The sequence below is a fragment of the Mytilus trossulus genome, chromosome 6 (assembly GCF_036588685.1).
Source record: "Mytilus trossulus isolate FHL-02 chromosome 6, PNRI_Mtr1.1.1.hap1, whole genome shotgun sequence".
NCBI lineage: Eukaryota > Metazoa > Mollusca > Bivalvia > Mytilida > Mytilidae > Mytilus > Mytilus trossulus.
Window position 1 is genome coordinate 24,782,286 of NC_086378.1, and position 15,797 is coordinate 24,798,082.

Genomic DNA, 15,797 nt, shown 5'->3' on the forward strand with positions numbered 1-15,797 from the left:
AAACCAATTAAGCCACTGTATATATATGTTATCAGAGCTTCTCAATACCTAGTTTATTGTTATTTACAAGACGGTTTATTTTTTTATATTGTTAGTAATCTTATTAAAGTCATAAGAAACGAGTGACTGGTGAAAAATAATGTTCTTCCAAATCTTGAACCAATGCATACATACATCATAATCTTAGTCTTCTGTGCACAAATTTATCATTTTTTCGCATAAATTTGGTATAATCGTCATTTTTTTTTTCAATCGGTCAGTACTTACGTGTTGTTGTGAAAATATGGCAGGTAATTAAAGTTCGTGTTTTGAAGCCGACATTTATCGATTGTCACCTGTTTGTCAACAATCAACAACAAATCAACAAAAAGCACGTGTTTAACAAGTAAATTCAGATAATAGTTTATTTTAAGGACATCCATGCGTATTGCGATCACCGGATTTTTACGAGATGGGTCACACTGAGGTCACTTTGCATACGGAAAATATGTCGGGGGAATTGCTTCCTGGAAGGAAGCAATTAAAATAAAGTAAACTTCTTTTAAATATGAATAAATTAAAAAAAAATCTTCAGGAAAAGTATATGTACATAAGTTTTATAATGAAAACTATCGATTGGGTTATAAAAAAACATATGCATTATTTTTAATTAATTTGAGGTTTCTTATGACTTCAACCACGGTCAATATAACATATGAATCGAATCAAAACTGAGCATTATAGGTAGGCATGACACAAAACAATAACATTAATCATTCTAATCATTTTCTGTGCTTTATTTTGTAATTCATTCATTTGATTGTATAGCTAAAATTTTGGGCACCATAATTCGTTAATAAAAATATCTTTCTATCTATCTATAGGCTCTTTGGTGTTTCATAACCGACAATATGTACCACACAAGCTCCAGGAAGTTTAACACTTCTACCAAAGATTCTTCTGCCGCAAGAAAAAAAGAGTAGACCTCCTAGTAAAAATTTTTTAAAAGTGCAAGATTACCTTAACTCGTATTTTCAGGTGTGATCCGGCGATGGTTTGGATATTACACTACGCTACTGGTTCTCTTCTTCGCGAGATATCTAGGGTACCAGACACGCGAAAATTTTGATTTGTTCTATTATGAAAAACAAACTGCTTTATACAAATTCGCTGTAATCGCAATGTTGAGTGACAGTGTTTCACAGTGGGACAGATGTACTATTGAAAACAATCTGCACATATGTTATCATGGTGAATATCTGGAAACGGTTTCAGAAGTTTTAGAAAAGATCCCCAAAATTGAGGAATTAACTGAGGAACAGAAATCGTATTGTGAAGAAGTTAAGCGTTATCTTGAAAAAATAGACGGCGATATTGCAACAACGCACAAACTGAAATTCCGTCCACAAAAGTTTTTAGCTGTCCTAGATGAAATTTATGAAAAATTTGATGAAGACAAACAACATACTGAGTTGTGAGTATAGCAGGTTGGGGACAACCCACCAAATGGGGAACTATTCCACAAATGAGTAACAATCCCTCATTTGAGAAATCATTTCATAATGCTAAAAACTAAATTTTCTAAAAATGGGTCTTTTATGGTAAAATGGCACAAATTTATAGAAAATGGAACAACTTCTCCCAAAGAACTATACATTTTATTTTTATTATGGGTTTTAAAAAAGTGAGAAGCCTAGAAAATAGTCAATTTTTCTGATTTTTCATAGGCTTGTATCTTCTCAGTAAATCAAGATAAGGATAATCATCTTTTGGAAAAGTTGCTGCATTTTTCATGAATATGTGCCATTTTAAGAAAAAACACTCAATTTTATTTTTTAGCACAACAAAATGATCACTCAAATGAGAGAATCATTGTTACTCATTTCGGGAACAGTTTCCCATTTGGTGGGTTGTCCCTAACCTGTATAGACCTTAACTATTGAATAAACACTTTATCACTACATGTATTAGAAAATTTGTGCAGCTTAAAATATTGTCGTCATGCAACAATCACTTTTCCATTGTGATGTTGGATAATTTTTTTTATGATGTCAAAAATTTACAGTCATAATGGTCATGTTTGTATTTTAGAAATTGTATAATAAGTAATATCTTACAGGGGCGTAGCTAGATATCCAGCGAACTGTAGGCACCAATTGGCAAGGGGTCTGGGGGCCGCTTAAGGCCCCCAGTAGGTCCAGGGCAGAGCCCTGGTAGGGGGTTCAGGGGGGCAAAGCCCCCCGACGGAAAACGGTTTTCAGCATTTTAGCTGCATAATTTTATGAACAAAAATATTAAATTTACTGGTCATTTATTCATGATAATTATAATATACATGATGAAAAGTTCGAAGAATTATGAGTTATCTGACTTGTGAATTAGATAACGCAGCACAGTCGGAAATATGGGGAAAAAATTACAATATATATATGCACTGCCCAGCGTAGATCAGCGTATCCCTTTAATTAAGCAGTACACCTTGTTTGGTATTTTCATATCTATTCCGTTCTGATTGATATATTACGTATAACTTAATTAATAGTAAATATTGTGACGATCCTTCATTAAAAAAAAATAAGGCACCCAAGTAAACACTGTTATTACTTTATAATAAAACTATCTTTTTGGCTAGACAAAAAAAAACATCAATATTTGTTTATTCTTAAACCTTTACCATAGCCACACAAACACATACACACAGTTCTGTTCTGTTCATTCCATCGTAAAAAAATTCAAGAAATTCGTATTTCTTTACATCCTTTTCTGTAAAATCCCTACCTGCTTAGGAATTTGGACAATTTTTTTTACAATAAATACAACAGGGAGATAGGTCCTGTAATAGGTTTCGTCCAAGACGAAGGTCTGGAAATTTGAAAATGCCATGCATTGGAAAATGAGGGATTATTGGATAGGAGCAGAAATTTTGCCTTTCAGTAGACCAACTACGAACTCCACAAAGAGAGGCATTCTCTCTATAACTAGGCATCGGATTTAATGTCCTCATTCTGACCTGACGTGACTGCGTAGTTATACATCCTGCACAGTCAAACGGACAACCAACATTGGCAAGTCGGGTGAAGGCAAAGTGGAAAGCTAATTGAAAACTAACAACAACTAATTAAAATAAAACCCTCCTGTGTCTAAGTTGAGGTTTATTCAAGTTCTTGTTAATAGAAGTGAAATGATCTGAACCAACTAAAGTTCTAGTTTATAGATTCTATATAAGGTAAAATCATACTGACATTCATTTCTATCCAATATTTCATTCACTATAAGAACGAGAGGCTAGTGTACAGATGACATGCGATAATCAAAGAGTTTTGACAGATAACGTTGTTTATCATTTTTTTTTCAGAAAAAAAAATATTTGTGAAAAATTATGTGTAGGCATGTGCCTATAGTGCCTTACGGCAGCTACGCCCCTGTCTTAGACGAATAATTTCATTTTTTCTTTACCTGTAAAATAAATGAAAATAAAAGAGAAATCTTTCTAAAATATTATATACAAAAATATGTAAATTTTAATACACTTAACTTTACTGATAAACTCGTGATTATACTAAATCCATCAACACCAAATGATGTAAAAGCAGTTGTTTCTTTTATTAAAGAGTCATTAGAACTGAGGAAAGGAGAACATTAACTGTATTTATAATATTGTCGAGTTTTCATTATGTTTCATCATGTTTGTTTTGTTAATTTACAATGTATTTGCCATAACCAAAATTGTTTTTTGTCTGTTTTTGCAAATAAAGAATATATATATGTATTTTAGAAATTTTAGAATTTTAGAAAAGATGGACAAAAATCAATTTTAATGTGTATTGCTATTAAAGAATTAAAGATATTGTTACACTTAAACTGTTGACATCATACAGCAATTACTTTTGTATATTAATGTGTCAGACATTTTCTCTTATACATTTTTTGTAATGTTATATTTTCACAGGAATGTATGTGACATGTGTGATGGCTAGTACAGTAGAGTAATAGTTTATACATGTACACTTAAACTGTTTACATCATAGAGAAATTGCTTTTGTATTAACGCGTCAGGCATTTTCTCCTGCTATTCTGTTTACTTCAGTGACGATCATGACTATTACTGTTTGATTCAATGTGATTTATTTTTTTATAGATTTTTGAAGAGAGCTGTGATGAAATTTTTATTAGACCTGAGCAGATTTGGAGAGGATATACAAAATTCAGAACAAGCTGAGGAAGGTTGCTCTACAAGATTAATTTGTTCCTTTGTTGAAATGTGTTGTTTACATTCTGAGTAAGTCCTTCTAACATTTTAGCAATACTGGTAAAAAGACATCTAGACACAATTGTTTTAACCTTACATGTTACCTGTAACTTCTCTTAAAGTTATATGGTTTGCTTGTTGCTTGTTGTTTATTGTAATATTTTATTAAATGTCTAGTGCATGTACTGCACCACTAAATTGTGTAAAAGATATTTTATTTCAATAATTGTCTTTTTTTGGTTTTTATATTAAAAAAAAAAGTAGTACACAATTTATCTTGATTTTTATACGACTGCAATTATTTGGTCGTATATTGGTATCAAGTTGCGCCCTGCGGAGCATCTGGTTTAACATATGTTTAACATATGTTTAACCTTATGTCTCCAGTTCAACACTATATAAGGTTTAATTACTGGAAATTGGTCAGCAACAGTTCATTTCAAAGAAATTTAATAAAAACTATATGTCAGTGAGGCAGCAAACCAACAACAGCAAAATTCCAAAAGATATCTAGATTAATTTTTAAGCCAAATGATATATAAACTTTAGGGAGAGTGATTGAAGTTGATCCCTTTCATTGTTGAATTGCATGATGTCCACTGCCTTTTGATTTCAGGGCGGTATAAGAAATTAATTTAATCAATATTTATGTATAGGAAAAGTACATGTATCACTGCAATTCATTATATAATGACTTGTAAATCTTTAGATTTAGAGAGAAAGAAATTTTTACCTGAATTTTGCTGTAAAAATCCAAGTACATACAAATTTTATAGTTTATTTAATTCAGACAATACTATCATTTTAGAAAAAAATATGTAAGTTTATAAAAACAGTACAGGTGAAAGTCAGTCCTCCAAGTTAAGTTACGTTATTTGTTCACACATGTGCATGATTATATATACATATATATGTAATTGTAAATATATATTTTCTCTGTAACTATGACATGTAGTTTTGTGAGAATAAAGTTCATTCATTCACTGTTATGTGTGTTGCATTCTCCTAGATAGGAGCCTTTAATTCTTAGATAGAATAATAATTTATACATTGCACCATAAATACCTTTGTGTTGACAGAGAAAAAAAACTTTTATATTGATAATTCAAGTATTCACAAATCTATTTCGTTTTAGGATATCTTTAGATAAAGGGGACTGTACTATATGGAAGAATTTTCAAGGAATGACAGAAGTCACTTCACGCCCAGACATTCGTCTATACAGCTATGGCATCAAAACTGCAAAAACTGCAGCATCAAGGTCAAAGATTCCAGTTTCTGTTGTTGAGGTATTTTTTTTCGCATGCATTCATTTGTTTGACTTGTCATTGGAATATTTGTCATCATTACTGTTTTCTACAGTACTTATTATATTTAGGGGTCATCCATAATTGCCAACCATTTTCCAAAGTGTACAAAGCATACCCTTTTCTAGACCCCCCGACCTCTCTCTAAAAGTGTACATCAACCATTTTCAGATTTCAAGACAAGAATCAATCATTCTTAATAAATAGACGATCATGTCTATTATAATTGCGTTTAATATCGAAATTTGCAATGAAAATAAAGTGAAATATATCAGACTTGTTTTATTTCTAGTTTCTAAAAAGTGTACGGTAAAAATGTTGGTTTTTTAACCCCCTCCCCCCAAGTGCACGTCTTGTACACTTTGGAAAATGGTTGACAATTATGGATGACCCCTTATTCTAGAGCAATGCTTAATTGTCTCTCAAATGTTTCTTTAGCTAAAGAAAAAATTAGCAAGACTTGCTTTCATTTTGTTTATTCTATTAACCTGACTAGGTTTTATGAAATTGAATGTTTAGTTCATATAAATGTCAAATGTCTGTCAAAACCAATATCTTGGTCCTATCTGCAAAATGTTTAATTAAATTACCAATTGACAAAAAAATTATAAACTTTTTTTTAAAGAAATAGTTATTCTCGTTTTTTTTTAAAAATAAGTTCAGTTGTCTCTCTGTTTCTTTTCTCTATCCATATGTTGGGTTACTTGTCTGTTTAGCCATCTTTTCAGCCCTGTCTAACATTAGGCCGGAGAACACAGTTATTTCGTAGTGCATTTCTTTTAGACAATAAATTCAAATTAAAATGGCACCTGCTCTTTCTCAAAAAGATTTTTACAGTGTAGTGTACTACCAGTGAGACAAATAATATAAAAATTATAGAAACTTCTACCAACTCTAACTCAAAATATTGACAATTCTGGGTTTAGGGGGTGTAAAATTCAGTTTGACAGCTTTAGACATGATAAAATTTGACCTTTTTGAACTGGACCAAATCACAACTTAACATAAAGATTCAGCACCCAAATTTTGTTGACATGTAATTACATCCACCTGCTTAATATTTCATGCATTTAATATCAAGAAATAAATTGGGAAAGTGTATCAAATAAAATATGCAAGTTATACACTAGGGACTATATTCGTAGACAACGAAAACCAAAGGATGATAACTGTGTCCTTGGACCATTAGCTCCTCTATAATAATTCCCCAACAAGCTTTCATACACAGTATGATTGTCTGTCATTCGGTTCATTGGACCATACTGTATTGCCATATTGGATTCACAATTTTATTTGCACCGAACACCTGCACTATGCTTGGAGGATACAACTATTGTAATTCATAATGGAAGTAGGTCCATGTTTCTGTAAATAAACATTTTTTTGTGGATTTCTAGAAAATAAAACTTTGATAAGGTTTCAGTTTCATCAAAGAATATCTAACAAAATATCCGACTGTGAAAGACCCTCATGGGTAGTTTAGGTGATAATAAAAAACTAGAGGCTCTAAAGAGCCTGTGTCGCTCACCTTGGTCTATGTGCATATTAAACAAAGGACACAAATGGATTCATGACAAAATTGTATTTTGGTGATGGTGATGTGTTTGAAGTTCTTACTTTACTGAACGATTTTGCTTCTTACAATTATATCTATCATGAACTTTGCCCATTAGTAACAGAGAACTATATTTGGTAAAAATTTACATAAATTTACCAAATTAATGAAAATTGTTAAAAATTGACTATAAAGGGCAATAACTCCTTAAGGGGTCAATTGACCATTTAGGTCATGTTGACTTATTTGTAGATCTTACTTTGCTGAACATTATTGCTGTTTACAGTTTATCGCTATCTATAATAGTATTCAAGATAACCAAAAACGGCAAAATTTCTTTAAAAATTACCAATTGGAGGGCAGCAACCCAACAACCAGTTGTCCAATTCATCTGAAAAATTCAGGGCAGATAGATATTGACTTGATTAACAATTTAACTTCTTGTCAGATTTGCTCTAGATGCTTTGGTTTCATAGTTATAAGCAAAAAACTGCATTTTACCCCTATGTTCTATTTTTAGCCGTGGCGGCCATCTTGGTTGAATGGCCAGGTCATCGAAACATTTTTCAAACTAGATACCCCAAAGATGATTGTGGCCTAGTAGTTTCAGTGGAGATTTTGTAAAAGATTACTTAGATTTATGAAAAATGGTTAAAGATTGACTATAAAGGGCAATAACTCCTAAAGGGGTCAACTGACCATTTTGGTCATGTTGACTTATTTGTAGATCTTACTTTGCTGAACAGTATTGCTGTTTACAATTTATCTCTATCTATAATAATATTCAAGATAATAACCAAAAACAGCAAAATTTCCTAAAAATTACCAATTCAGGGGCAGCAACCCAACAACCGATTGACCGATTCATCTGAAAATTTCAGGGCAGATAGTTATTGACCTGATAAACATTTTTATCCCATGTCAGATTTCCTCAAAATGCTTTGGTTTTTGAGTTATAAGCCAAAAACTGCATTTTACCCCTATGTTCTATTTTTAGCGTTGGCGGCCATCTTGGTTGGTTGACCAGGTCATGCCACACATTTTTTAATCTAGATACCCAAAAGATGATTGTGGCCAAGTTTGGATTAATTTGGCCAAGTAGTTTCAGAGGAGAAGATTTTTGTAAAAGATTACTTTAATTTACAAAAAATGGTTAAAAATTGACTATAAAGGGCAATAACTCCTAAACGGGTCAACTGACCATTTTGGTCATGTTGACTTATTTGTAGATCTTACTTTGCTGAACATTATTGCGGTTTACAGTTTATCTCTATCTATAATAATATTCAAGATAATAACCAAAAACAGCAAAATTTCCTCAAAATTACCAATTCAGGGGCAGCAACCAAACAACCGATTGACCGATTCATCTGAAAATTTTAGGGCAGATAGATCTTGACCTGATAAACATTTTTATTCCATGTCAGATTTCCTCAAAATGCTTTGGTTTTTGAGTTATAAGCCAAAAACTGCATTTTACCCCTTTGTTCTATTTTTAGCCATGGCGGCCATCTTGGTTGGTTGACCAGGTCACGCCACACATTTTTTAAACTAGATACCCCAAAGATGATTGTGGCCAAGTTTGGATTAATTTGGCCAAGTAGTTTCAGAGGAGAAGATTTTTGTAAAAGATTACTTTAATTAACGAAAAATGGTTAAAAATTGACTATAAAGGGCAATAACTCCTAAACGGGTCAACTGACCATTTTGGTCATGTTGACTTATTTGTAGATCTTACTTTGCTGAACATTATTGCTGTTTACAGTTTATCTCTAACTATAATAATATTCAAGATAATAACCAAAAACAGCAAAATTTCTTCAAAATTACCAATTCAGGGGCAGCAACCCAACAAACGATTGACCGATTCATCTGAAAATTTCAGGGCAGATAGATCTTGACCTGATAAACATTTTTACCCCATGTCAGATTTGCTCTAAATGCTTTGGTTTTTGAGTTATAAGCCAAAAACTGCATTTTACCCCTATGTTCTATTTTTAGCCGTGGCGGCCATCTTGGTTGGTTGACCGGGTCACGCCACACATTTTTTAAACTAGATACCCCAATGATGATTGTGGCCAAGTTTGGTTTGATTTGGCCCAGTAGTTTCAGAGGAGAAGATTTTTGTAAAAGTTAACGACGACGGACGACGACGGACGACGACGGACGACGACGGACGCCGGACGCCAAGTGATGAGAAAAGCTCACTTGGCCCTTCGGGCCAGGTGAGCTAAAAACTCTTTGTAACAAAATATATATTATATGTATGGTCCTAGAGGGAGGTAATTGCTCAATCTTTGATCTCATTTTGATAATCAGGATAATGAAAAATAATAATAATACAAATGCTTTCAATGAAACTTGACACATTGATTTGTTTTTTTTTTGTCTATAAAACATAATCAAAGTTTTTAATCATGATCAGAATAAATTCCTACATAATAATGTATGTGAGTTAATTTCCTTTGTAGGTTAAGAAAAGTGATGAAAAACAGTATGGAGAATCAGAATTATTAGACCCTCTGACAGAAAGGTTAGAGAGTACTGATCTATCTTCATCAACCAGTTCCTTAGCATCATCTGAAGATTCATTTAGGAAGCTTCCCATTGAAGAATATTTGATGACCAGTAAATCTCTAGGACTTCATGCAGGACAATTACTGCTTGAACTTCATAAATGTCATAAAGATTACAAGAATTGTCCAATTTTAACAATGTCAGGAATGATAATAGATGGAACAAAGGTAGGAGGTTTTTTTTTTTAATTCTTAGTACTGTTTACCAACTTATATTTAGATACAATAAGATGTGGTATTAGTGCCAATGAGCCAACTTTCCATCCAAGTTACAATTTGTGAAAAATAAACCATTAAAGGTATAAATATGGCCTTCAACAAGAAGCCTTCGGTCACATTGAACAGAAAGCTATAAAGGGCCCCCAAAATAACTAGTTTAAAACCATTCAAACTGGCAAACAAATGGTGTAATCTATATGAAAACAAGAAATGAGAAACATTTATGAACCATATCAACAAACAACAATCACTAATATATTTGCATGTTTTGTGTTTATCCCATCCTAGTTAGCTTCATGAATGGCAAGTTTTTTTTTGCAATTTAAAATTTACTAGATGGTATTAAATAAGGCAAGATCCAAGTTTCCATATAAGTAAAGCTTTTATTCGTGTATTTAGCTAATTGTGAAAGTTGTGAAAAATTAATCGCTTATGAAGATTTAGTTTGTTCACAGTTAATAAAAAAAAAAAAATACAACAGAAGAATATATTTTTATGACTGTCACTATTTGTGGGGAATTTCCCCTATGAAAGCTCCAAAAAAGAATTTTTGAGAGGTCAATTTTGTCCACAATTTTAAATAAACCATTTAATTTTCGATGGCTATAGGCTTGTAAAAGTATGAAGAAGCTAAAAAAAACCAACATTAAAATAAATTTGAAGGCCCACATGAATTTTTGTAGGATCATAAGAGCCATCTTGCACATAAAACCTCCATAGGCATTTTGAAGAGTAGATTGGTCCTTCGGGCCAGGTGAGCTTTTCTCACCACTTGGCGTCTGTCATCCGTCTTCCGTCGTCGTCCGTTGTTGTCATTAACTTTTTACATTTTGAACTTCTTCTAGAGAACCACTGATTGGAATGAAACCAAACATGGCATGAATGTTCCTTATGAGGTGCTGACCAAGTGTTGTTACTTTGAAGCCGATCCATCATGCAAGATGGCCGCCAGAGGGGGACTTAGTTTAACATAGGACCCTACGGGAAATGCATACAAATGACTTCTTTTAGAGAACCACTGAATGGAATGAAATCAAACATGGCATGAACGTTCCTTATGTGGTGCTGAACAAGTGTTGTTACTTTGTAGCCGATCCATCATCCAAGATGGCCGCCAGCGGGGGACTTAGTTTAACATAGGACCCTAAAGGAAATGCATACAAATGACTTCTTTTAGAGAACCACTGAATGGAATTAAACGAAACATGGCATGAATGTTCCTTATGAGGTGCTGACCAAGTGTTGTTACTTTGTAGCCGATCCATCATCCAAGATGGCCGCAAGCAGGGGACTTAGTTTAACATAGGACCCTAAGGGAAATGCATACAAATGACTTCTTTTAGAGAACCACTGAATGGAATAAAACCAAACATGGCATGAATGTTCCTTATGAGGTGCTGAACAAGTGTTGTTACTTTGTAGCCGATCCATCATCCAAGATGGCCGCAAGCGGGGGACTTAGTTTAACATAGGACCCTAAGGGAAATGCATACAAATTACTTCTTTTAGAGAACCACTGAATGGCATAAAACCAAACATGGCATGAATGTTCCTAATGTGGTGCTAACCAAGTGTTGTTACTTTGTAGCAGATCCATCATCCAAGATAGCCGCAAGCGGGGGACTTAGTTTAACATAGGACCCTATGGGAAATGCATACAAATTACTTCTTTTAGGGAACCACTGAATGGAATGAAATCAAACATGGCATGAATGTTCCTAATGTGGTGATGACTAAGTGTTGTTACTTTGTTGCGGATCCATCATCCAAGATGGCCGCCAGCAGGGGACTTAGTTTAACATAGGACCCTAAGGGAAATGCATACAAATGACTTCTTTTAGAGAACCACTGAATGGAATAAAACCAAACATGGCATGAATGTTCCTTATGAGGTGCTGAACAAGTGTTGTTACTTTGTAGCCGATCCATCATCCAAGATGGCCGCCAGAGGGGGACTTAGTTTAACATAGGACCCTACGGGAAATGCATACAAATGACTTCTTTTAGAGAACCACTGAATGGAATGAAATCAAACATGGCATGAATGTTCCTATTGTGGTGCTGACCAATTGTTGTTACTTTGTAGCCGATCCATCACCCAAGATGGCCGCCAGCGGGAGACTTGTTTTAACATAGGACCCTATGGGAAATGCATACAAATGACTTCTTTTAGAGAACCACTAAATGGAATGAAACCAAACATGGCATGAATGTTCCTTTTGAGGTGCTGAACAAGTGTTGTTACTTTGTAGCCGATCCATCATCCAAGATGGCCGCCAGCGGGGGACTTAGTTTAACATAGGACCCTAAAGGAAATGCATACAAATGACTTCTTTTAGAGAACCACTGAATGGAATTAAACGAAACATGGCATGAATGTTCCTTATGAGGTGCTGACCAAGTGTTGTTACTTTGTAGCCGATCCATCATCCAAGATGGCTGCCAGCGGGGGACTTAGTTTAACATAGGACCCTATTTGAAATGCATACAAATGACTTCTTTTAGAGAACCACTGAATGGAATGAAATCAAACATGGCATGAATGTTCCTAATGTGGTGCTGACCAATTGTTGTTACTTTGTAGCCGATCCATCATCCAAGATGGCCGCCAGCGGGAGACTTGTTTTAACATAGGACCCTATGGGAAATGCATACAAATGACTTCTTTTAGAGAACCACTAAATGGAATGAAACCAAACATGGCATGAATGTTCCTTTTGAGGTGCTGAACAAATGTTATTACTTTGTAGCCGGTCCATCATCCAAGATGGCCGCCAGCGGGGGACTTAGTTTAACATAGGACCCTAAGGGAAATGCATACAAATGACTTCTTTTAGGGAACCACTGAATGGAATGAAATCAAACATGGCATGAATGTTCCTAATGTGGTGCTGACTAAGTGTTGTTACTTTGTTGCTGATCCATCATCCAAGATGGCCGCCAGCAGGGGACTTAGTTTAACATAGGACCCTAAGGGAAATGCATACAAATGACTTCTTTTAGAGAACCACCGAATGGAATAAAACCAAACATGGCATGAATGTTCCTTATGAGGTGCTGAACAAGTGTTGTTACTTTGTAGCTGATCCATCATCCAAGATGGCCGCAAGCGGGGGACTTAGTTTAACATAGGACCCTATGGGAAATGCATACAAATTACGTCTTTTAGAGAACCACTGAATGGAATAAAACCAAACATGGCATGAATGTTCCTAATGTGGTGCTAACCAAGTGTGGTTACTTTGTAGCAGATCCATCATCCAAGATAGCCGCAAGCGGGGGACTTAGTTTAACATAGGACCCTATGGGAAATGCATACAAATGACTTCTTTTAGAGAACCACTGAATGGAATAAAACCAAACATGGCATGAATGTTCCTTATGAGGTGCTGACCAAGTGTTGTTACTTTGTAGCCGATCCATCAGCCAACATGGCCGTCAGTGGGGGACTTTTGAATAAAATTAAACATAGCCTGAATGTTCTTGTCCTTATAAGGTTGTGTTGTCACTTTTAGCCAAATTTTATATTTTTTCAAAAACCAAAGTAGAATCAGGTGAGCGATACAGGCTCTTGAGAGCCTCTAGTTGTAATTCTTATAGTGCATTGTCTGTCCATCTGTCATGTTCTTTTTGAAAAGAATAATAATAAAACCTGAAATAACCTGGCATATTGAAACCTTGGTTATAATAACGTGTATCACAAACCATGCATGACCCTCATGGATAGTCAAGGTTGTGACAAACCATCATCGTTGTAACATGTGTTGCTTCTGAATTGTTCTTTGGTATTATGGCTGATACAAAATATGGCTGACATCACTGATTTGTGAAAATCTATTAATGGTATTCTGAAAACTATATTGAAAGATTAAATAAATTATAGGGTAAAAATGTTTCATTATTACGCCTTTATGAAAAAATACATTTACAAGTCTTTTTAAAGAACTATGGTTTATAGATAAAAGCAGCAGTAGTATACCTCTGTTCAATAGTAAAACATCAATTAAGCAAAAACAAATCTGGGTTACAAACTAAAATCGATGGAAACATGTCAACTATAAAGGGGAAAACAACATAACGGAAACACTGAACTGCAACAAAAACAAACGCCAACATACATCGATTACTTTTACAACATCTAAAAAAAACTATCACTTAACAGTTAAAATATTAAAAGTGTGCTACAAATATAATAAAAATATTTTGATGTTCTCTAAAAGTGAATGTAAATGGGGTGCATTGAATTGTCAAGAAAAATAGTAATACACAGAACAAACTTATTGACAACAAAGATATTTTTAATGTAATAAAAAAGGAGCTGTGGTATGATTTCCAAAGAGACAACTATCCACAAAGTTCAAATGAAGTGGATGTAAGCAATTATGGACATCTACCAGTATATGGCCTTCAACAACAAGAAAACCTCATACTATATAGTCTGCAATCAAAGGCCACAAGACAAATTTAAAACAATTCAATTGAGAAGACCAAGTCTAATAATTAATATCAAAACAATAAAGTAAAACAAATATGACAGACCAATGACAACCACTGAATAGCAGGCTCCTGACTTGGGACAGGATCATAAAAATTGTGATAACTCAACCCTCCCTTAACCTGGGACAGTGATATTACAGCACGACATAAGAACAAACTTAAACCATGACCTGTTTCTGTTTTTATAACTTTATTGTGTGAAAATGTTTAATAATAAAATTTTTGTGCACTGATAGTGCTTGGTAAAATGAGGTCAGATGCCTCATGTTCCTATAACCATAACTGGTTAGTTCTAAATGGTTGCATGGAATTAATTTTCGTATTTATTCATTTAATTTGTCAAACTATGTCATATTTCTAATATTGCAGGTGTTCTTTACAGTGTTAGAGATGAAAAGTGAACATTTAATCAAGCTGGAAAATAATGAAGAGTTGGATGAAGATGACAAGGCAGTGATTTATTATTCTAAGCCTTTTGATTTGATTTATTCTGATGAACGAAGTATTTTGATTGATAATATCATGAGACTTAATAATATTGAGTTGTAAAAAAAAGTAAACAACTTTTGTGTATAATCATGTTTTCTCTAATGTGTGCAGTTTCTTCATACTTTTCGTATGTTTTTTTAAATTTTATTTCACCTTAGTATATATTTGGAAAAGTTTTTTTTTTTTTTTTTTGTCTAACCTATACACAAGTAACTAGTCTTCATTCACATGGGGTTCTCTCCTAACTTTAAAAACCCACAAGGGTGACTGTGGAATAGAAATATGGTCACTTTGTCTCCTCCCGATCGGCAGTAAAACGCTTGTGGAAGTGAGGCGTCCGTTTGGCTGTGCGGGATGTATCAAGTTTGCAGTCACGTCGGTCAGAATGGTTCAATCTGATGCCTTGTGTAAAGAGAATGCCACAATCTTTGCACATTAAGAACCCTTGCAACAACTCTTTGAGGGGTCCGTAGGTGGCCTGTTGCAAGGCAAAATTTTTGTCCCTATCCAATAAACCCTAATTTTCAAGTGGCAGTTCAAATTTCCCCGACCATCATCCCAGATGGTCTCTCTTTTGACAAGACCTACCTATTGTATTTATTGTGAACTTGTTCTCGTCCTGAATATGAATGAAATATTTGCCACTGGACATTAATACACAGGGATATATGGTATATGGTAGATCATTTTGTTTTCAATAATGTTTCTTATATATATGGGTAATGACCCTTGAAAGATGACTTTCAGGATGTACTTAGGTGAGGTTAGGTGAAAATGAATAAATTGATACTAAAAGCTGGCAGAGCATCAGTTAAGGAAAGAAATAAGCTAAAAATATTGATAGGTCATGGATCTCCTTTTCGAGATATTTGAGATTTAAAATATAGCGGGAAAAGGCTGACTCGGACTTTTACCTTATATTTGTT

The 15,797-nt window shown here is 34.1% G+C and overlaps 1 protein-coding gene across 1 annotated transcript; it reads left to right on the forward strand.

Annotated features, from left to right (window-relative positions):
- Positions 1–1,047: 1,047 nt before the first annotated feature.
- On the forward strand, positions 1,048–14,958 carry LOC134720976 (uncharacterized). The gene is made up of 5 exons (XM_063583605.1): positions 1,048–1,453; positions 4,118–4,258; positions 5,364–5,517; positions 9,562–9,834; positions 14,752–14,958. The coding sequence occupies exons 1-5, from the start codon at positions 1,161–1,163 to the stop codon at positions 14,929–14,931; spliced, it is 1,041 nt and encodes a 346-aa protein (XP_063439675.1). The 5' UTR covers positions 1,048–1,160; the 3' UTR covers positions 14,932–14,958.
- The last annotated feature ends 839 nt before the right edge of the window (positions 14,959–15,797 follow it).

Bases quoted from the DNA above. Each gene is read 5' to 3' on its own strand.
- LOC134720976 (XM_063583605.1), top strand. From the start codon at position 1,161: ATGTTGAGTGACAGTGTTTCACAGTGGGACAGATGTACTATTGAAAAC. The intron at 4,259-5,363 runs GTAAGTCCTTCT...ATTTCGTTTTAG, and splicing joins ATGTGTTGTTTACATTCTGA to GATATCTTTAGATAAAGGGG. The intron at 5,518-9,561 runs GTATTTTTTTTC...TTTCCTTTGTAG, and splicing joins TTCCAGTTTCTGTTGTTGAG to GTTAAGAAAAGTGATGAAAA.